The sequence below is a fragment of the Dermacentor silvarum genome, chromosome 7 (assembly GCF_013339745.2).
Source record: "Dermacentor silvarum isolate Dsil-2018 chromosome 7, BIME_Dsil_1.4, whole genome shotgun sequence".
In the NCBI taxonomy this organism is placed as follows: domain Eukaryota; kingdom Metazoa; phylum Arthropoda; class Arachnida; order Ixodida; family Ixodidae; genus Dermacentor; species Dermacentor silvarum.
The window spans coordinates 54,795,237-54,817,843 of NC_051160.1; the positions used below are offsets into that span (position 1 = coordinate 54,795,237).

The 22,607-nt window shown below is 45.8% G+C and overlaps 1 protein-coding gene across 1 annotated transcript in view; it reads left to right on the top strand.

The window, feature by feature from the left end:
• LOC119458868 (transient receptor potential cation channel subfamily M member 1-like) overlaps positions 1–22,607 on the top strand; it is a 96,754-nt gene that overhangs the window by 35,211 nt on the left and 38,936 nt on the right. Inside the window, exons 15-21 of the mRNA XM_049671479.1 lie at positions 555–785; positions 4,755–4,929; positions 8,430–8,492; positions 11,488–11,596; positions 14,283–14,466; positions 16,771–16,919; positions 20,625–20,767. Of these exons, the coding sequence (XP_049527436.1) occupies positions 555–785; positions 4,755–4,929; positions 8,430–8,492; positions 11,488–11,596; positions 14,283–14,466; positions 16,771–16,919; positions 20,625–20,767 (1,054 nt within the window). The remainder of the gene's footprint in view (positions 1–554; positions 786–4,754; positions 4,930–8,429; positions 8,493–11,487; positions 11,597–14,282; positions 14,467–16,770; positions 16,920–20,624; positions 20,768–22,607) is intronic.

A 22,607-nucleotide genomic window follows, 5' to 3' on the forward strand; every position in this document is an offset into this window, starting at 1 on the left:
TCTGCGCAAAAAAAAAATGTTGCAGTGCAGGAAGAGCTGCTGCAAAAGCTGGAAAAGTTGCAGTGCTACCAACTCAGCCAAATCAGTACCCTTGTCATTTAACGAAGTGCCCTACAGCTGATGTGTCAGTTGTCCGCTTTATTCTCTACAGAAATGCACAGTGAAACAACAAACGCTGCCTGAATATCATCGCTGCAACAAATACACGCCTTCGAAGGCATAATTCATTTATTCAAGCGAAGCTTTTGTTTTCTTGTTTCTCCGGACTCCGTGCTCGGTCCACTTCTTGGTAAATAAGGTTGGCCGGCCCTGGAGATAATGCAGTCGTAAAAGTGCCCTATTCATGAAGGTGGCGTGATGAAAAGCGGGCCGATCCCGCAAGCAGTACAATTCCCGTCCGCTGGATCACGTGGTCGCCCCAACAGGCACGTAGTCGTTAATCTGCAAAACGCGTCGCGGTAGGTGAACAGATTTGTAGCGGTACATGTAGAGCTTCGCTTGAAATTGATTTCAAACTGTGCTTTGAGTCTGCATATTTTTTTTTTCCCTTTCAGACGAACGCAAACGTTCCCTTGCTGTCGAAGTGCATCGAGGTCTTCCTCATCACGTTTTTCGGCGTCACGTACCTGTGCTCGCGGCTACTCAGGATCGGGCTGTTCGAAGACCCTTACAACGGCAAAGTGCTCATCTGCGTCGGACTGCTCTACTTCTACTACCGACAGACGCTCATCTACCTGCCCATATCCCCGCAGCTTGGCCCGCTGCTTTACATTGTGAAACTCATGGTACGGCGTTCTTCTTGCACCACGCAATCACGTCGAACAACGCGAACGTTATACACTCGGACGGCAAGAAACGACGTTGGCTTTCAACTGGTTTATTGCTCTAGAAAGAAAGCATGTATAGTGGTAACTACGGAAGAAAACGCAGATAGCCCCATTTGTATACGCGGCTTACTTCAGGCGGTTCTGTCAAGTAGTGGCAAGAAAAAAATTCGGGATATTTTGTATCTGCAGCAAACTAGGTGACCCCGGAAGCATAGGCTGGTGAGCGCTGCAAGCAGCCATGAAAGCAGACTTGCACGTAACGAAATAAATGTAATTAAATACTTCTAATCAATTACGTATTTTGGTAATTTCGTAATTTGCCGATTACTTTGTTTACTTGGTAACGTTCACTGCAATTCAGTTACTTTCTTTTTTCAGTAACTAGTTACATGTAACCAGTTACATCTTTGACGATAGATGCCATAACAGGCGACGCATCTTTGAGTAATTATATTTGGCCGGAGCTAAGGTGAGAGAGCCAGACTGTGGTTGTGAAGACGAAGAGGCCAAAGGGATAAAAACCTGTGCATGGACTACCTCCTCCTCACAATCAGCGTAATGCAGCGCCGCCTCGATCACCTGAAGATGGCAGACTTGTAAATTTGCACACCTCTTTTGGATACTCGACCTCTGCGCGTTTCTCTTATATATATATATATTTTTCTCTGTCTCCTGGAAGCGATTTTAGGTGGCCGTCGTAGGCGCTAGCAGCTGCTTTTGAATTCTTCGCTCAGTGAAGTCTATGATTTCTCTGATATAGAGACATTTTTGGCTTATCAACTCGTACGTATCTATCTCTTTGATATATAAGCGATTCAATATACACCTATTGTTTTGCGATTGTAACGCACGAACAGTAATATTCTAGCCAAATAATATGCAGCATTATGGTAAACTACATTACAGATTTGGCCATCTTTTCAAGTAACGTGAACGTTTGTCGGCGTACGGAAGAATTAGTCGATTACGTTCATATTGCTAACCATTGTGGAGGTCCACCGGATGTTTGCCGACAAATTAAAACGGCGCTTCTGTGGCTCGATAGCGACGATTGCTTACGTTGATGCCAGGAAATCGCCTGTGGACGATGTTTCCATTTTTCATTGGGCTTACTGGCAGTGTCTTCTCCTAATCCCAGAAACAATGAAGCGCGGCGCTTCATAGACAGAGGTGGAAGTGCTGCGCCAATCCGCGCTTCCTGCGCCATCCTGCTCCAAAACGCATTATTTCGTCGAAACTGCTCCCAAGCGGACCCTTTATGCGCGACATGCCCGATAATTCGGACGACTTCGCGGCACCACCATGTACCCCATAGACCAAGTTATTGTATAAGAACGCCTCAAATTTCGGACGCAAGAACCCTTCGCCGTCCGATTTTGTGGGCTTTGTGCCGTGACCGCAGGCCTGAAACAGCAGTAATGAAAGTCACCACCGTCATTTTGATTATCTCGCCGCCTCGAACCGGCGCTCTCGCACGCAGATCCGCTGGCAGCCATAGGCACCACCTCGGCAACGCTAGGCCTAGCTACTTCGACGTTCACTATTAAGCTTCTTACCGTTCGGTGCCGAGTTTTTCATTGAAATAATTCGCCGCTGTCTGCAACTGCAGTGACTCTGCCTGTGTAATCGTCGCGATTGGCTTCGAAGCTCGGAAAGCACGGCGCGTTGCATAATGCCGGTTCCCAAAGTGAGCTTCGCCTCAATACAGAATTGTTAAGCGGCGAAGCGGACGCGAAGTATTGCCGTGAAGCATAACAAGAGTGGGAAGGGGCAATTGTCACGCGACACTGTGTGTATTCCTCAATTACACACGCTTGCACCAGCCGTATCCTGTCACAGTACGCGCTCCGATATGCCTCATAAGTGTACTGGCAGGCCTTCAGGGCGGTTTGAGCCCTTAGCGGCAGTAAAAGGCACGCATTCATCGTTTCTGACTGCCCAATTTTTCGGAAGATTTCGCGGCCTCTAGGGAGTCCGAAAAATCGGGGGCTGACTGTTTTGCTTTCCGTCTTTATTTTTTTGTGTGTATGATGTGTTGTGAGCTGTGTTGTTTTAAATGTGGGTAGAGTTTTGTGCCACAATGATGGACAGACTGGGAAGCCAGCTCTGATTGCCCATATCTTGTGTTTCCATTTTAATTTATTGGCAACGCAGAGAGCCTTGTATCTCAAAGTACAATTGTCAATTTGTAAACTTTTTGCAGTTAATCAGGTACGTTGTATTTCACTCAGATACATATTTGTCTTGTTTATAGAATACATTTTCAGTGAAATTTGTTCTTTAGACTTACACATAGTTGAGATATAAAGTATGCCAGACAAAGCATGGTGGGCACAGTGCTAGTGTTGTGTGGCAGTGTTCTTTTTTTCAGTTATTTGTTGGTAAGGTACAATCTAGGTTTACATCCCATGTGATTTACTTGTGCTGCTTTTATAGCTGCTTTGTACTTTTTTTTTCCTTATGCTCAAGTGCAAGTACTGGTTTTTGCGCTGCATTTCATACATCTTATGCTCATACATTGATTTTTATTGCTATTGTGCTGTGCTTTTGCCCTGATTCTTACTATAACTTGTACTACCGTTACAGTTCCCTACAGTTGCAGATTGATTATATTTCTTTTTAAGGTTGCTTGGCAAGTAGAGCATACAATGTTCCACTGAAATTTCACCTTGGCACATAAAGTTTTCTCTTACCATTTCTACTTCTTGAATGCAAAAGTTTGCTGATTTATATGTTGTTACGATGGCGACCCGCTCCAAAACTAACTTTCTCTGCTACGAAACTACAAATTTGTTGCTCCAATGCCGCTCCAAACTAGTTATTTGTTGCTCCAAAACAGCATACTTACTGCTCCAAAATGGCCAGTTTGCTGCTCCCATCCCTGCTCCAAAACGTTGGAGCCTGCTTCCACTCTTGCATAGATGACCTAGACCCAAGCACCACAGCATTGAATGATTATACGAAACTTTGCGAGGAAGACCTTCATACGTTACAACACGGCCTTTCTCTTTAGCGCGCACATCGAGCTAGTTTTCAATGTCGCTGCCAGATATCTGCACATGATAACGAAGGAAGGTTACGGAAGAAAATTTTGGAAAGCAATTATCAGTGAAGATAACAACATGTGAAGGCATTGAAAGAGACAGGAGAACTGCTGTTCTTTACCGTATTTGTGCAATGTTAATAGAAGTGGGGAGGAAGACAATGTTAATGAAATTGATTACTTATTAGTAATTGCTTAATTGCTTTGTTGCAACAGTAATTCGTAAGTGTAATCAGTTGCATTTTTGAGTGAAGAGATTGTAATTGTAAGCAATTATTTTTTTCTGTAACGTCTACAGTCTGGATGAAAGTAAACACTAACATGGGTGTCCAAGTACTCTTGCACACCCTTATTACTGATTACTTTATAACACGTGGTTGGCAGATAGCCGCTCTCTACGAGACTAGCGCGGTCACAGCGTTCCTTGCTCGTATCAAAGGACCTCCGCCCGACGCTTCCTCAGCTGGTGTTACCTAACTCGGTCCCACCAGCCCCGGTAGCTTAGTGGCTATGACGTGCTGCTTAACTCGAGATCGCGGGTTTGATCCCCGCCGGTGCGGCTGCATTTCGGCGGGGGGCAAAATGCGAAAACGCTTGTGTACTCGGATTTAAGTGCACGTTAAAGAATGCCAGGTGGGTCAAAATTATTCCGCACTCCTCAACTATTGCGCGCCTCATAATCATATCTTGGTTTTGGCACGTAAGACCCCAGAATTTAGGTTTTAAGGGTAAAAATGTGCGTAAAACAGTGGACTAGTGAAATATTTAGCGCGCTGCTTGCGACGATATCGCAAGTCCGGAACATAGTCACATTTTCGGCTGTTTAGTCACAGCCGATCAAAGCATGTGCTTCGTGAGAGCGTGCTCCCTCTTCTTCGATGTAGGTCTGTCGGGACTTCGCAAACTTCATGCGCATGGCACTGCTGGTGATCATATGCGGAGGCATCGTGGTGCACGCTGTTCTGTACCCCGACTACCCGATCACGGTGGAGCTTTTCCGCAGAATATTCCACAAGGCCTGGTTTTCCCTCTGGCTGACCCCTATCACTGACCTCGAAGGTGAGCGCGCCCTGATCGTCTCCCCCCGTTAGTGAGCGCGCTTAACTCCTTCTTAACCCCCCGAGCCAGGATATGGTTCCAACGTGCATGGCCTGGCTTGAGCGAATGAATGAGTGAATGAATGAATAAGGGCTTATTCTTGTCATGCTATTTATCTCATGCAGTTGGTGCTTTCTTCGCCCCATGCGGTCAGGGAAAACTGCAGACAAAAAATTACAAGTAGCTTAAGATCATCTGGGGCCCGAAAAACAAATACAAGCACACGTCATACAGGGGTGCCACGTAGGCATAATTCATGTCTGCATGCAATGACGAACTCGCTTTACAACGATAAAGGAAGCAAGGTGCAATGTGGTGCATTGTAGAAACTCTGCTCCTAAACAGCATTTTAATAGCGAGAGTCATTATCGCGGTCATTAGTGGCTCTTCGTGTTACACTTTCCGATCGGTTTGGCGCTCTGTCGTCATAAAATGCCACTGACCAGCAAGAAATTGCGGTCTCCGGCAGGGTGTGCAATCCGAGAATTTCTGGTTGCGAATCAGAGGCACGACGGTAGTTGTATAAGCAAGACCATGTTATGCAGCAATACACCTGTGCGTCGTGGCAATCAGTCAGACTCCTATGCACATACTTCGCGACTACCAAATGTTTTCATTAAAAAGAGTGTTTAAGTTTTTAGCGAGTGTAGGCTTCCTACGTGCAATTTCATATTTCCGTTGATCTCAGCGTTGTCTCATTCCCGAGGAAATGGCTGAGCTTTCTTATCTCACATGTCCGGCGCTCCGCAATCGTTTCCCTTACAAGGACTGTTACTGAGGCTGCGTGACTTTGTAAAGGTCATATGCTTTGCCGACAATCATTAAATATAATCATTACTGTATATAATTTAAGCCCTATACGTCACTGTTTCTTATCCTTCTCAAGTACTGCTTACTAACCTGAGTCGACCACCAACCCTGTGTTTGGTGCTCTTTGGCCACAGTTGCCCTTGCGCCACTCAAATATATACTACTAAATAACAACTTCGCGGTTAACTAGAGTGTGGCGCTGCAACTATTGGAAGGATGTGCGCTACCGCGAAAAGGCAGATGCCGATGATCGAGACTCCGCATTTGAGACATGCTACGTGAGGAAGTAGGGTCTAGCGCTCCATTCACGGAACGCTATCTTCATATTAAAAGTTAGGAACATAGAAAATACAAGTGCTGAATTCTGGAGTTGGAAGCACTAGAAAAGTTTGTGTGGAGCCAAATTCATCGTTATGATGAATAAGAACCTAAAACACTTCGCAGAGAATGGCGCTGAAGGAGCAGTTTTTATGAGCGGCCTCTAATATGGCGTTCATGAATTGTATATAGATGACATGAACGATTTGTTGAGCACTCGCGTAAATGCATTCATCAAAACTGGTTTTCCTGCAATGACCATTCACATCTCGATCGCTTTCAAAAGCAGAGTCTCGTAGTTTTTCTTGTACTAGATCAAACACATTGTCAATATAACTGCTGACCACAAGAACGCCAGAACAACTCGCGTCATAATTTTTCGCGATGCAAATATATATAGTAGAAATATTTTTTATAGCACAGCTCGTAGGCGCCCGGTCCTGCGGCGAACCTCGGCGTCGGCGTTGTCCCTCGTAACCGAGCGAGCGAGCACAACGAAGGATGAAAGTGAACGCGGAGAGCAGTGGGAGATGAAAGACGGCGAGGGCGAAGAGCGCGCGAGGAGGAAAGCGGAGGAGGGTGCAGCAGTACCATGAGATGGAAAGTGGAGGAGGAGGGTATGACGAAAGCGCGAGAAAAGCGTAGTGCCGCGCAAGACAGGCTTTGCGTCGACGATGGCTACGAGATGGCGCCAGAGTAGCACGTGTCATCTGTATGGAAAGAAAGCGGAGGTCTCTCTGCGGCGGCTGCTGTGAATCGCGCCCACGCAGCACCCACGCGCTGCCTCTCGCGATCTCCCGATTAGCGAGGCAGTCGCGCCACACTTCGCTCCGTTTGCAACTTGCCGCACGAAACAGGTTGTCCGCGCCAAGCAACATATCGCGAAATAAAAACACTTATGAAGCTGCGCTCCAATTTCGCATTAGGGAGTATCGCAATCGCCGGTAAATTTTTTTTCTGTCAATACTCTAAACGTCTCTTATCTCCCTGAGAGAGCCAGCGCCACGCATGGCCATGGCGGCGAATGTGGAAGGTGCTCTCAACCACAGGCGTCGCGCGGTGCGTGAACTTAGGAGCAGGCAAACGGGCGCGACGTTCATATGCAGCCGTGTCTGAGGGAGATGATGATGAACGCTGCGTATTGTTAACCGCGGTTGGAACAAGGGGGCGTGTGGGGTCCGAGCGGCGGCGTCATCCTGCCGCTCCCTGGATCATAATTTTCACCATGGCACGCCGTTGCGGCGCGGCTATGCCTTTTGGCCGCTTCCACAAGTTGGCTTGGATACAAATTAAGCCTCTCGATTTCCCCGATTATTTTCACTCATAGCAAAGCTATGGTTTCGACTATGGCAGCCTTGAGGCTTTAGGTAGCATGTGAGGGTTCGGGGTTGTTGGCGCCTGCTTCTATATGTTAATGTACAACATGATGCATGCGGTTCAAAAAACGGTCCAGATCTGCCATCATGGCCGTGAGCGGCGCGCTGGCTAACATACCTTAGCCTAGATGTGCTACACGTATACAAATACCCAAGAAAGTAAACAGAGGGACTGCTGTAACTCAACCGGCAAAAATATTGCACGCGGCTTGTGGAAGTTGGTTTCGATTCTCACCGGCAGCATGTTCTATTTTCGTTTCTTGTTTCCTTTATTTTCTTTTAATAATAATATGAAGGTTATCGCAAATTTAAGCCTGACTTGTACTTAATCCTAAATTTGAGTAAAACAACCACCATATGTGGTTGTATGTGGATAATTAAGCCTCTACCATATGTTACGAGGCTTAATTATCCGTTGGCCATATTATAGCCCTGTTGATATGTTATTACACTTGGTTAGGGAGTCAATCTATGAACGGTTGTAGAGCAGCAAGCGAGCACCGCACAATAAACGCATTTTTTCAAGTTGAGACAGTGCCCGTCTCGTATTCATAGCCGAAAGCTAAATGCGTGGAAGGGGCAGCGAACAAACTTCCTACTCTTGAAGCCCATCGCCAACCTTCTGAGCATTCCATACGTATCAGTGATGCTTTCTTTTTCAGAAACAAGGTGTAGACAGTGTTCCTTATGCTAATTAGAAAAAGTTTTTCTAGTATTTAGGCAAAAATAGTGAAAGTGGGTAAAAAGAATAGGCGAATTTTAGCTATATTTTTCGTTAGAAGGACCACGACATTTAGCTGTTCATTTCGTACATTCCTGGTTAGTTACAATAATTCAACTTTCTAACATGTATCTCTACGCTCGACAAGGCCATTTATCGAGACGCCGAAACACTGTTGAATTATTTGCATCGTAAAGCTGGCACTGCAGCACAACATGGTCATTCACGCATCGCAGGAGACAGCAAGTGCTTCCAGACACCTCCCCCAGATCACACCAAGGGATGTTTCGTCAGCAGATGTAAGTAGGACCGTAGTATATTACTTTGGTTGTAACTGGCAAGCGCACTTGAAATGTTTGTGGGTGAACGACAGAGCTGAGATTCGGTTGTCAGCTCACCCTCCCTTCCATAAGCGGTTTTTTATTACTTGTACAACTTGTTTTGTGAAGTTTTTGAACAGGTAAGACTGGAATCGGCCGTGATGTAGGTAGGTAGGGCTAAATGGGGTCTAATCTGTGGCGATGTAAACGTAATATAAAGCTCACTAGCATTTACAGAAGGATGTCACAAGATCGCATAACTAGAACACGAAAAAAAGATACTCGCTAAGCCATCAACACAACGTGTTTCAGGAACGTCCGCTTGAACTGTTTAAAATTTGGGATCCAGGTCAAAACGAAAGCTCTTGGTGGCCAAAATTCTAAGAAGTCACAGGCATAAATTTCGCAATATTTAATAATTATCTTTTAAATAAATTTCGCTCCCCTAAAATTTTGCGAATATATTGCAGTTAACCTATTAAACGTGGTCAGGGCTCGAATGATACGTCCACCTAATAGGAATCCCAGGACAAGCAGTAATTATCTGACATTTGTCGCAGGCAGTTATCTTATGTAGTCATTGAGGAACGCTGCACTCTAAATGATTCGCAAATTCATTTTGCCCTATGTTTGGAAGCGCGTATCTTGAAACTTGAGGTGGTTTCAAGAATACTACTAAATAAACACGCCCTCAGATCTGGCCAGATTCGATGCAGCAGTTAAAACATGTGACTTGAGTTCTTAATGCTTTCAAAATTTAATGTTTCTTTAGACCACGTGATGAAATGTCGGTTATGAAATATGTTGTTTTTATTTATTGCTCCACAATTCTTGCTGGTATGAACTAATGTCAACAAAAGTATTTTTTATTCCACTTCCTTCTTTTTCACTACAGCCTGCGGGCAATGCAGAAGAGTCAACTGTGTGTCGTCCTCTTTCTAAATGAGCGTAAGGCTTGTATGCATCAGGCGACAGATACTGTCACAGCTGTCCCCGATTCGTCGTCGGCGCGAAGTCGATCGACGGGGTAGACAAGCTGGTTGGTCGTTCCGTCCGCAAGCCAGCACAGTGAAAAGAGTCAGAGTCGGGACTAAACAAAAAAACAAGATATTTATCGGCTGATAAATATACACAAAGTAATAAAATAAAATAATAAGAAAAACACAAAACAGACTAACACACCTGGACTTAATATCACACAATGATGCAGACAAATAAATACGAGCAATTAACAGTACATATACATATGAAACAGGGCTCGGATCAAATACACAAGAATACACTTAACAGTTTTCACTAAAACAAAGTTCAAGAGCAATCAAAGTTCAAAGGAAAACAAACGATGTCATACGCATTGCCGGGCAGCAGCATCAAGTCCATAAACCGTGGAAGTCGGTGCACAAAGCTTTCCCGAAGAAGGCTGGCGGTCCGATCTTGTCGAGGTGGATGCGAATTGCTGAGCTGGGGTTCCCGGGAGTCTAGATCTGACGACTTCCCTCAAGCAGGTTGAGCTAACTTGAGGCGAACTACCGTGAGCTTCGTTGCAGACGCTGGTTTGACGTCTCGTACGTCAACAAGTTCCTCGGAGTTCCGACGTGGCCAGGCGGCCCAGGCGATACTGGACGGCACTAGCCCCCCAACGGCTTCTCAGCAGCGCATAGGTTCAGCTTCTAGACTAATCAGCAGGGCCCAAAACATGCGCCTAAATAGCCTCTCCTTTCCCTAGTTCCCTAGGTAGGGAAACTGCCGCTACGCAGCATTCTCCGAATTCAGCTCTCTTAGTTCCCAACAATCTTGGCCGCGACCTATCACTATGGACGAAGAACCGTAGATTAGCGTCTCTCCCAATGTCAGGGGCCAAGGTTGAGCCCGGCACTACCACGTGGCCGTACGTGCACACTTCGGGGTCCGTAATCGGCGTGACGCGTCTGGAATCGAGATGGCAGCCCGAGGGGCCACGACGCTTTTGACGCCAGTAATTCGGCGTGTCGATGTCGAATGCATTATACGCTGCACAGTCAGGAGCCCACGTTTTTGACACTCGTAATTCGGCGTGTCGATGTCGAATGCATTATACGCTGCACAGTCAGGAGCCCACGTGGTTGACGCTGGTAATTCGGCGTGTCGTTAATCAGCGTCCAAACCATTCGAAAATATGCCGCTCCGTGACAGATACGCAGCGCCTAATTATCAATTAGCCCAAATGAGTTGTGTGAGATGGTGCACAAAATCATATTGATGGCTAATATCAGCAAGAGACGATGTGACAAGTGTACGGAAAGTAAGCGCAATGCCCCATGTGGTGTAAATCTTTCATTTATGCTAATTTTGTTCATTTTACAAATCGGGCGTCATTTTTTACCAAAAAAATTTATTCTGTTCGCCAAAAAGGTTTAGTGGCGCTGCAAGAAGGCACAATATTGCGAAAATGCCTAAAAAATAGCATTGTAATTGCATTGCGTCGCTCTCTTAAAGCCGCGCAAGACTTTGTTTGCCAACGGGGTATTTGCTTCAAACTAGGTTATTTAGACAAGTTTGTGAAGCAGTCGATGACAGCAGCAGAGACGTCTGTGAAGAAGTAATTGTCATCTAAATATTATGTGTTGCTTGTGAGTCTTTGTTCTTCCAAGTTTGTTACTAATTTTGTGCTGTGCGTAAAAGGTAAATGATCAAATAATGAAGTCCGTATGCATCCCAGGAAACGTCCATGCTCAGGACAGGCATTAAAAAATGCGTACTATCTCCACCCCTCTCGTCCTCTCATGCCCACGGAAGTTCTACGAAATTGAAGTTCATGGGTTTACAGACATATGTGCGTGTGATGATAATTTAGTGTACTGTGCAAGAACCTGAGCAACATATCGACATATCTTTTTTTCGCTAATGTGTTCAAGCTTTATTTTTCGTGATCTTTGGAGATAATTGAAAAGATTTATGAGACATCCCAGTGGCCACTACAATTTTTCATTTGCAGACTCGGACGAGAGCTGCCCCAATACAGGTCTGTGGCCCTACGTGTTCGCGGTGGTCTACTTCGTGCACCTCAAGCTGATCCTTCTCACGGTCCTGGTGGCGCTCTTCTTGTAAGGGAACCACATTTCCAGTTTACGTCAACGATCAAAGTCTGGTCATGGGAACCGAATTGTCAAAAACTATACTTGTCGACAACTTTCTGCGGCAATGGAGGGAAAGCTATGGAGGCAAAGTGCTCACGAGTAAGAGCGCTTCTAAAAAAAAAGAAGCCCCCTGTGGTCATTTGCTTGCGTTTGAACCACGAAAGAGTAAGCGGAAACACCATATTCGCAACCGCACAATACGACAAGATACGCGACTGCGTGTTAAAGTTAAACTATTTCCCTGCTTTCATCCTTTTAATTTGGGCTAATGCGAAACAGTCGCATGTGCAAGGCACGCTGATTGCAGTACTTTTTCGAAGAAACCGAAAGCGCTGTCGAACTCTGCCGTACTACTTGGCGCAGTAGCACATGTGGAAAAGCTCTGCCTCTGTAGCTTTCCCTTCATTGTCACAGAAAGTAGCCCGGGACTATAGAGGCTTTGGGCGTCACACGAAAAATATTCCGTCTTACCAGCGATATCCATGTCGGTAGCCGGCTTCCTAAGCAATGGTAGCGCTGATCTTACGACTTTTGTTGGAGACGCTAAAGAGAATATGAAGTTAGGCTAGATTGATATAGTGTAGGCTACGTTTCTGTAGCACAAGTTGGGCGAGTCTTTTTGCGAGGGAACATCACTAAGACCGCAGAAATTAGAGATTGGTGGCGACAGCACCTTACAATCAACGCTTCAGCTTCCTGTGACATTACAAATTTTAACAGCGTTTTCTTCGTGTCTACATTTCATTCTTGGTCGATGAAGGGGCATTACAGTGCATTGCAAAGTAAGGAAAGGAAATCAGCCTGGCGCACTCGTAAATTTTCGCAGCCGGCCAAAAAGAACATTTAAGATACCCTGAAGCAGGGGGCTTAATTTGGTCGCGAAATTTCAATAAGGGCAGTCTGGCCTCCAGTTCTTGCCCTATATGTTCCTAAGTAGTTCTGAAAAAATTGTAATTTATAAATCCTAACTCTACGTAATGTCCATTATTAAAAATCAAGAAAAGTGTGCAAAAATGACACTAAAACGGATTCTCTGTAATCCCCATGTGCGTTCTCGTGCCTCCTGTCAGCAACAAGAAAAATAATTTTCATGACGTACGTTGAACGAATATGTCGAGCTTGGCTTGCATTTTCAAGATTTTTAATGCAAGGCATTATGTTGTGAGTCGCTCGTAAAATTCCATGTGAAGCCAGAAAACCCCTTTCTCAATACAGGGCGAGAATGCTCAGTTTAAGCCACTGTGTACGCGGTTGATATGTGCCATCCAGATTACAGTGACAAACGACAACAGCGATAACAACAGGCGCACCGCGAAAAACATTCTACGAGCCCGTCCGCTTTCGCCGATCACCATACCATAGGAAGGACGCATTAAACTTAGGCCAGAAAGGCTTTAGCTTTATAGAAAAGGGGCGATAGTAAGCAGTCTAGAAGTAGGCCCAGTCAGGTAACAGGGTCTCATTTTCCCTCTTTTATGAGCATTTCCTGAAATGCCGGAATAAGAATGAAATGAAATGAAAACTAAAAGATAAACACCTGACCAGTCAGGATGGAAGGTGACTGGAAGGGACCCAAAACGAGAAGATGCGCCAAAGCGAGACAAAAAAAAAAAAAAAAAAGCGAAACCTCCCTGATTGGGAACTGTCGATGATATAAGCGTAGCGTTATATGGCTATCAGCGTGGTGCGGAATTCACACATTCGGCAATGTAAATATATGCATCTCTGTGTTCGTACTCTTCACGTATATATAAATAATGCGTACTACAGCACATTTTACCAAGTGACGCTCTGCACTTAGAACATGTGAGGCGGTGCAGGGACTGAGACTCTGATGCAGTACATCATAGTGTCAGCGACATCAGGAAGCGAGAATAATATTTTGCCAAAAATAAATGAAGGTTTCACTTGCTTTCGTGAAAGGGCCCCTGAACCACTCTGAGCTGGAAGTGTTTTTTTTTTTTTTTGCGTAGAGTGGCAGATGTCTGCCATTCTGCAATGAACATACTGCTGCCGTAATTTTTAAACAAATGTTGTAATAGCAAAGCTACGGACATTCTATGAACGACTACGCGGGCGCTGCTCTTTCATCCTCACTGCATCCCTGACTAAGAGACGGGCACTGTACGTAGGATTGAGAACTGAAAGTCACGCTGGCTCTCATCCCTCGTCGATTAACCGATCGACAGCTTTTATCCTGGTAACGTCAATGTCACGCGCGTGACCTAGTTATCCTCATTACGTTTGAAGAAGGTATCAGAAAATGAGCACAGGACAGTTTGAATTTGTGGCTTCATTGCGGTGTGTAGCGCTGCCATATGTTCGCCCAAGATAATTAATTGCCACGGCATTCCGTATACTATGGTAAAATTATTTTAAAATGCGGTCGAAAAAGTCACAATAGGTTTAGCTAGCAAGGAGGATTTTAAATTAAGACTATTTTTGGCGGGTGGTATAGCAGCAATTCCGAAGGACAGCTTTATACGTTTCAACGTAATAACGTTGTGTGTGTACTGTCACGCAACACCACTAGCCCCCACATTGAGATTTATTTTACAGGAGCATGACGACTCTTTCGTTTGATTATAAATCTACTCCGCACTGATGAAGGTATTCTTCTAAAATGACAACCCAGTCATTTTTTTCCCAACAGTAACACGGCGGCAGAGGTGACACCGGAGGCGGACGTCATCTGGAAGTTTCAGCGCTACGAGCTGGTGATGGACTTCGCTATGCGGCGCTGCTTACCTCCTCCGCTCAATGCTATTGCATACGTCTGGTGCATCTTGGCCGCACTTCTGAAGATGTGCAGACGCGCCCTCAGGAGGAATAAGCGAGTACGTTAATCCTCAACAGTTAGCAGGACATTAAGCTGCTGATCAGAATCACGCTAAACTTGTACATCATTTTTTCAAGCTTTCTGAATTGTTAGCTCACGCGTTTGTCATGATGTACTCGAGGAAGGTAGGTTCCAGAGCTTAAACGATAGCGAGGGTTTTGGGGGCGGGCGTCGTTTGCGACCATGAGGTAAGACAAACGGGAGTGGTCGACTCTCCTGCTACGGTCATCTAGGTCATCTTCAGTCCATCCGACCTTCGTGGAGAAACTTAGTATTAAATTTAGTATTAAAAATTCAGTATTACCCTTTGCAACATCTGCGCTGCGCGACGGGCCTAGTTTTCCGAGCTGCAGAAAATGATGACACACTTCAATGACATGATGTGGTGTTTGGGACTATTCGGCACTTTCGCTAGTGCGCAGTGATGCGGAAGAGAGACAGAGAGTCGTTTTGGAGCATTTATAAAATTAAAAAGCAACTTTAAAATATATATATACAGATAGTGGACGATCTGCGTAACGGCAGTCAGTGTGTCCACACACGCACAGCACACGAGTATAAACGGGCTGTGACAGTCCCGTGTTTCGAGGCTCACGCTTCCGTCGTCCAAGACGCTGCGGATTCACCCGTGCTCGAGCCGACTGCGACGACGACACGTTCAGGCCCCGTCCAGCACGGTTCTCGGGCTCGGCACGCTCAGGAGCAGCAACGGCAGCAGGCAGGGAACGCCTTGTCCAGCACGACCTCGGTGGCCAGCTCGTACGCCGCTCGCAATCCACGTGCGGCGGTCGCACGTGAGGACCGCGTCTAGCACAGCAACATCTGTGCCAGACGAACGCTGCTGGGCACAGCTCAGGTGCAGCAGCTCAGGGACCGGCGGCACTCGGGTCAGCCAGCGCCTCGAGCACTGGCAGCAGGAGCCCTGTTTCCTCGGACGCCCTCGTCCACGCCCGGCTCCGCAATCCTCCGCACCTTGCCACGGACGTCTCGCCAGGCAGGTCCTCTCGCCTCGTTCACCCCAGGAGCTCGGAACTGCTGCCCGCCTGGCTCGAACACTGCGAGCTAGCCTCGTGCCGCCGCGCTCGTGTACCCGTTCACTTCTTTCCAGAGCTTGGGTGGCCGCTCCGATCCTCCAGCGGCACCTCGCGGCACTTACATATGACACATGCGTTTCATGCTGCTCAATGTCAGCTGCGTCAAAGTTGTCTACCAGCACTGTTCTCTCTTGGGCATAGGTCATTTGTTCTTGCTGCCCGGTCCATACGGCTGCGCGCACACTTAGCACTGACAGCTAGCGGAGAAAGCAAGGGGAGAGAACGCTATACAAACGTGTTAAGAAGAGAGAATGCAAGCGGTGAAAGAAAGTACTGACTGTGGCTTGGCGTGGCGTGCCGTGGCATGGCTGGCGTGGCGCATCACTGGGACAATAGTAGAAAGCGCCAAATGCATTGCGGCACAGGACAGGCGGCACTGGTATATTTCTTGCTTGCATGTTAGTCGGATATGTACAAAATTCGCAGCGCTAAGGTAGTATACGTTAGGAAACTGCATCTGTACACATCACTCAAAATTGCAGAAATGCGCCGTGAGTAGAAGCAAAAGTGAAATGCAAAAAGAAAAACATTCGGGAAACTAGAAATGTACCACCAAACTCCTATAGAACATTATTTTATTTTATTCTGGGGTTTTACGTGCCAAAACCACTATCTGATTATGAGGCACGCCGTAGTGGGGGACTCCGCAAATTTGGACCACCTGGGGTTCTTTAACGTGCACCTAAATCTAAGTGCACTGGTGTTTTCGCATTTCGTCCCCATCGAAATGGGGCCGCCGTGGCCGAGATTCGATCCCGCGACCTTGTGCTCAGCAGCCCAACACCATAGCCACTGAGCAACCACGGCGGGTCCCTAGAACATTCACAGCAACGAAGTTCCTTATAACTCTTATATATGGCAGTGAAGCGATAACTTATTTTGCCGAAATTGCAGCTTTGGTTCGATATCGTGATTGTTGCGTAAAGAAATGTAAGGGGATGCTTCTCTTCGGCACTAAATATATGGTGCCGGCTAGTACAGCACTGACTGCCGCTGCCGAAGATGATCTCCCAGGACGCTGTTTTTCGGCTGCCAGAAGATTCCAGTATGTTTCACGAGGCCAAAAGATCACTATATTATCTTGGCTGAGGTTCGCTCCACCTAACGTTAATTGTGTTAGCGCTTTTTTTTTTGGCTTCCTTGAGTAGTCTACAATGGCTGCAGTGCACTGGCATTATTGAAACTGACAAAGCCCACTTTTCACCCAGCATCAGCCTCTGCACACCTTGCCGAAAGACGTGAGCAAAGGCCAGAAGTTGTCGGAGAGGGACTACCATTACTGGAGACAAAAGGCGCTGGAGTACAGCAACAACCTGGATTCTGCCAACGAGAACACTTCCCAGAAGATGTCCGACAAGTACGTGTCGGTAAATGTGCAATAGGAAGGCGCGGCCTGCCGTTTGACGGCAATGCCTCGAAAGCAATAAGTGTATTGTAAAAATCGTAAAAAAGGCGACTACGGCAATGCTGAATTCGACAGTTTCCTACCTGGTCAAGCGCAGCCACAGAAGCAGGAGGGGGGGGGGGGGGGGACTTGAAACGTGTCAATATAGCCGAGTGTAACTGTGACACGTTTGATGTGAGTGGAAGTTGAGAGATTTTCCAAAGCCGAAGTTTGCTTCCCAACTGCAATTGCGAATGCAACCACCACCTTTGTTCCGATTAATGGAGGGCCTGGAGAACGCGGCAGACAAGTTCTATTTTCTTAGGTAGAGTATGCAATCGCGTGGTTCGTAGACAGACACACACACAGAGACACACACAGACAGGCACAGACACACGCCCATCTTTTCACCCCATGCATGCATGCTGACAGCACGTGCTGCTGACTAAGGTAAGCGAGATTTTATTCGCTGAAACGCAATTACATATATTTCTGAGACTTTCGATGGAAATGCGCACAGCTTGCAGGGTAGTGATTTTACCATTTTTGTTTATTAAGTGTGAAATCGTGCAACGCCTTACAGCACCGTGGTATTATTTTTTATTCTAGCCGTTGCACCACTAAGCTTTTCAGTGATGAAGCTGTGGCTTAGCAAGAAGGACCATAGTTAGCATAGTTATCTGTAATAAGTGTCTGGTGTAATTGAACTCTGCTGTGATGGTGGGCAACTCCCTTCTGTGGCGTCAATTTGCGACCTTGGTTGTTCGCAAAATGTTCACCGCGATATTACCGCGTTGTAGTGGTGCAGGAAAATAAAACACTGCCTGCTCGGGTAGGTAACAATTTAACTTGTCATTAGACCAACCTATGTGCAGAATAACAAGGAACACTCAAACGACAGTGACAGCGGAGAGCACAGCCGTCGGTTGTCGAATATTAACTCGCGGGTCACATGCTTTCGCCATTTATACGTTACTAATTGTAGATTCCAGTGTAATAGCTGATGTTTGCGTACATTAGAGAATGTAGATGAAATCCACGGTTTGAGAAAATTCCATCTGGTCGGGAAGAGGCATGATGAAAAAATAGGAAGCCGACCAACAAAACAAAAATATTTAATAAGACACACAGAGCCTTGTTCACAATGACATCATTATTGTGGACATAAACGTCTTTTAACTTTACACTATATATTTTCTTTGTCGGCGTTCTCTTTTTTCATCATTAGAGAAAAGTACTACAACACTATTCGCAACATGCGCACAATCTCATCGGACACGTTTCCTTTACTGTAGAACTTACGACAACACTGAAAACATTTAGGATTATGTAGGCTCATCTTGCGTCTATGGGCAACTTTGACAGCAGTGACAAGTGGGTGAAAACAAAGCCCAGCAAAAGGTAAAACGTCGTCATGCTGCACAAGCCAAAGTGAACATGCAGGACGAACACGGCCTATATAGACATGGCTGGAAGGCACCTCATATCACTCTCTCCTCCGTTAGATCTGGGAGGGCGGTTTGCACTCCCTGCTGTGAATAGATGAGATCAATAGCGATAATTCAAGCCCGTCCCTTCGAAGTCCTAGAAGCCAATCAGGGCATTATATTTACTACTAAGATAACAACGCGTGGCAATATTTTTAATGTGATAGCTTTCTCTGGCTCTTCTCCCCTCCTTGAGGTTTGTATATTTCTGGCAGTGTATGACCAACTATTGACTCTACATGTCACTAGTTGCCACTAGAAATAAACGAAAATTACCGATGCTCGGTCTCGAGCGTTAGCACTCAGCACAGAAGCTCGATGCACTAACCATTAGACCACGGACGCATGCCTGAAAAAGAAGGAAGAATGCTTGTGCAAGCCAGACCATGAAATGTTTGGCGAGCTAGGCGCATCGCATAGCAACAGCTCGCGCATCTTCTAGCTGAGGATGAAGAAGGAAGTTCGTCCCCGAAATTCGCTATAGCTCTGTCATCGTATTGCGGGACTGCGGCGCGTTCCTACAAGTGCAAGCACGTCGGGCTTTTGGATTTTGCTGCTGAATAACAGTACCGCTTAATCTACTCGTAAGGCGCGTCGCATAGCAACCGCGTTAGGTGCGTCTATCAGCACTAATTATACAAAATTGAGCGTGCGCATCACACAGCTGACCACGAAGAAAAAAAAAGCGGGCAAGCTTGCAATCGGTCATGCAAAGCTTAGGCACAACGAAAGTCTCAATCCTCTAGTCTTACTGGCTGCTACTGCTAGGTATTAACTTGGTTGCTGCTAGGTCTTAACTTGCGCACGTAGGGAAGGTATTCTCGAGCGATCATTTTCGGAGGTACCTTACCTTTCGCGACATTTCGCGTGACTAGCGCTGGACACGTCGGCGCCCACGAGCGACAGCATTCCTGGCATCCCACAAACGCAGGCAGGCAGGCAGACAGGCAGGAGCCGTGTCTGTGTCGGGCGAAGCGTGTGCGCACCTGCGCCGGAGGTTACTAGGCAACACGAGGTGACGTCATCGCTACTACTTCTGTGTATGCGCGGCTAGGCAACGCGGGCGGCATCGGCAGTAGCTCTGCGCGTTGCCTCGTTGGTGCTGCTACAATTTTTCATTTTTCTCTCTCCCGAGCATGCTCTCCTTCCCTCTCCTTAACGTCCTATGTCAAGGCAACACGGAGAGGAGGCGAGGCACAAGCCGCTCCGCGAGAAGATAGCGCCAACATTTCCCTTTCCATACGAACCACTTACTACTGCTTGCTAGGTAACGTGGTGACGTCATAGCTCGACGAGGTTTTGCGACAGCAGGCGCCACTTTTTACGGTTAGCTAAAACACCTTCGCTGTTAAAATGTGGTCACGGGACGCCTTCCAACGCGTCACGGTATGTGTCAGAAACGGTTGTACGAATGAACTACACATGCACTTTACGGGTTATACCAGAGGCGCTGTGTAGTGATTTGTTCTCAGTCATCTGCTATAGGTCGTAGTTCGAAAGATGACTCTCCCGTGGACCTGGCCGTGCGCAGATCGAACTATTCGCTATGCCGCCAAATGATAAAAGGAGAAAGGGAAGAGAATCGGTGACATCTTACGAAACAGCGGCTGTAGTGAATAACGGCAATATCAACGGGGCCGGATAGAAACGGTATCAGAAGACAATCAGATTGAATGAAGATAAGAAGGTATTAACATTTACTGAAAGCTATTGTGAAAAAGAATAAACTCGTGCGTATGTAAATATGTAATACGTATGTATATGAGCGTTGTTCCGTAACACATGCTGAGGAACGCTTACAAAGCTATCGCTTGCTAATGTATCAACATAAGGTTGGTCTTACGGGGATTTTCTTCTGTTCAGTCCAATCGGAAGACTCGTAGAGATGCATTGTGGTTGTGTTGTGTTGGCCACGTCGTGTTAGAATAAGATAATCGGTGCAAAGGGGAGGAAAGCGTAGTCGAGGACAGTAAATGATTAGGCGTTGTCATCTCAGACAACAACGCCTAAAAGCCCTTTGTCCTGAAGTACACATGAAATAGGATGATGGTGACAATTTTAATATTGCTCGTCAGGTAAATGTACAGATAAGTGATTCAGCACACTCTGGAGAGTGCCTTTGCTGAAAACGGTTGCGCTCGGCGCCCGCCGCGCGGCGCGACTGCATAGGTAGTCTTTTGTCTTTTGACAGCTTGACGTTGATGTTGGAGGACGTGGACTATCAACGCACCGTACTGGATCAACTTCGTGGTCAAGTGGAGGAGGTCCAGCGCAAGATGTCTCTGTCGCTTATCTACCTGGAGACCCTCAAGCAGGCTTGTTCAAATAAGGGAGGTGAGGCACCTGTTTCTATTGGGCGACTACATTTATTTATTTTATTTAATTATTGATACTGTCAGCCCATATGACGGGCTATTACAGGAGTGTATTTAACATACATAAACAGAGAAGTGCATTTGTGCACTTGACCAATGCACAAAAAAGAAAAAAGAAGATGAAGCAGCACTGCTGATATGAAACACATTAACAATATAATTACAGAGCACATTTTGACTTATTATATCACAATATTAGTACAGAACATCAAGGTGCATCAGTGTACATAAGGCAATGTAATGCTTCCAAGAATGCATTAACTGATTTTATTTGAACAATTGAATTGGGCAAACAGTTCCATTGCTGAATTGCCCTGGGAAAAAACTATTCGAATCAGTCATTGTGCGCTGTGGGAGGAGGTATATACATACTGTGTCCGTGCCGTGATGTTTCCTGTGTCTTGATTTGGAAGTACTTGTCGTATCTTATTTTGACGTGGTTATGAATGACTAGGAACAGGAATTTAAGCCTTTCAAACTCGGTACGTTTTTGTAGAGGTGGGAGCTCTGCAAGTTTACATAATTCAGTTGGAGAGTGGAAACGGCGGTATTTATTAAATTTAAACCTAGAAGTAAGGCGCTGGACCTTCTGTAGTTTTAGACAGATACTTTGGGTGTAGGGATCCCATACTATTTTTGCGTACTCAATTATGGGTCTTAGCAAGGTTTTGTAAGCTAAAATTTTAATTTCAGGGGAGGCACAATGCAGGTTACGTCTCAGACCCCACAATACTTTGTTAGCTTTTGCACAAAGCTCATTTACGTGAAGATTCCAACGCAAGTCGGGTGTAAATATAAGACCTAGGTATTTATATTGTTTAGCTCGAGCAAGTTCATGGCCGTTGATACTTTATGAAAAATTTAGAATATTCTTTTTTCTAGAGATCGACATAAAAACCGATTTAGTTGGGTTAAGCTGCATTTGCCACCGATCGCACCAGTTCTTAATTTTCTGTAAGTTAAGATTAAGGTCGGCCTGATCGCCTGGTGACTCAATTCTATTGTACAAAATGCAGTCGTCGGCAAACATTCTCATTTGGGTAGTGATGTCATTTGGCAGATCATTTATAAAAAGTAGGAATAAAAGGGACCCTAAGACACTATCCTGGGGTACCCCAGATACCACGGGAGATAAACTAGATTGCTGATGTCCAAGTTGAACATATTCTCTGTGTGCAAGGTAGGAAGTGAACCACCCCGTAAGGGCAACATTTTTGAAGGTAACGCTTATTTTAAGTAAAAGCTTTTTGTGGGACACTTTGTCAAAGGCCTTTGCAAAGTCTAAGATTATTATATCAGTTTGGCCACGGGTATTAATAGTGCTAGAAAGGTCATGTACAAGTTCAATAAGCTGAGTGACGGTGGACAATCCTTTGCGAAAGCCATGTTGATCTGGAAAAATTAGTTTATGTTTATCTAAATAGGTGAGCAGATGCTTTGATACAACGTGTTCTAGCATTTTAGAACAGGTGCTCGTGAGCGATATCGGTCGATAGTTGCTGGTATCGGAGGTTGGACCACCTTTATGTATGGGCACAATTTTTGCGCGCTTCCAGGCAGTGGGAAACGAGCCACTAGAAATGGATGATTGAAAAATTAGTGTTAAAAACTTGGATGTCCATTCTGCATATCTATAAAGGAATTCATTGGGGATTTCATCAGGACCGGGACGTTTCTTTATATTAACGTGAAGCAACAGATTGAAAACATCATCTTCTGTAATCCCGATATTCTGAATAGGAAGTCTGTCAGCATTGTCATTGATGGTAGGCAAGATACCGTCATCGATGGTAAAGACT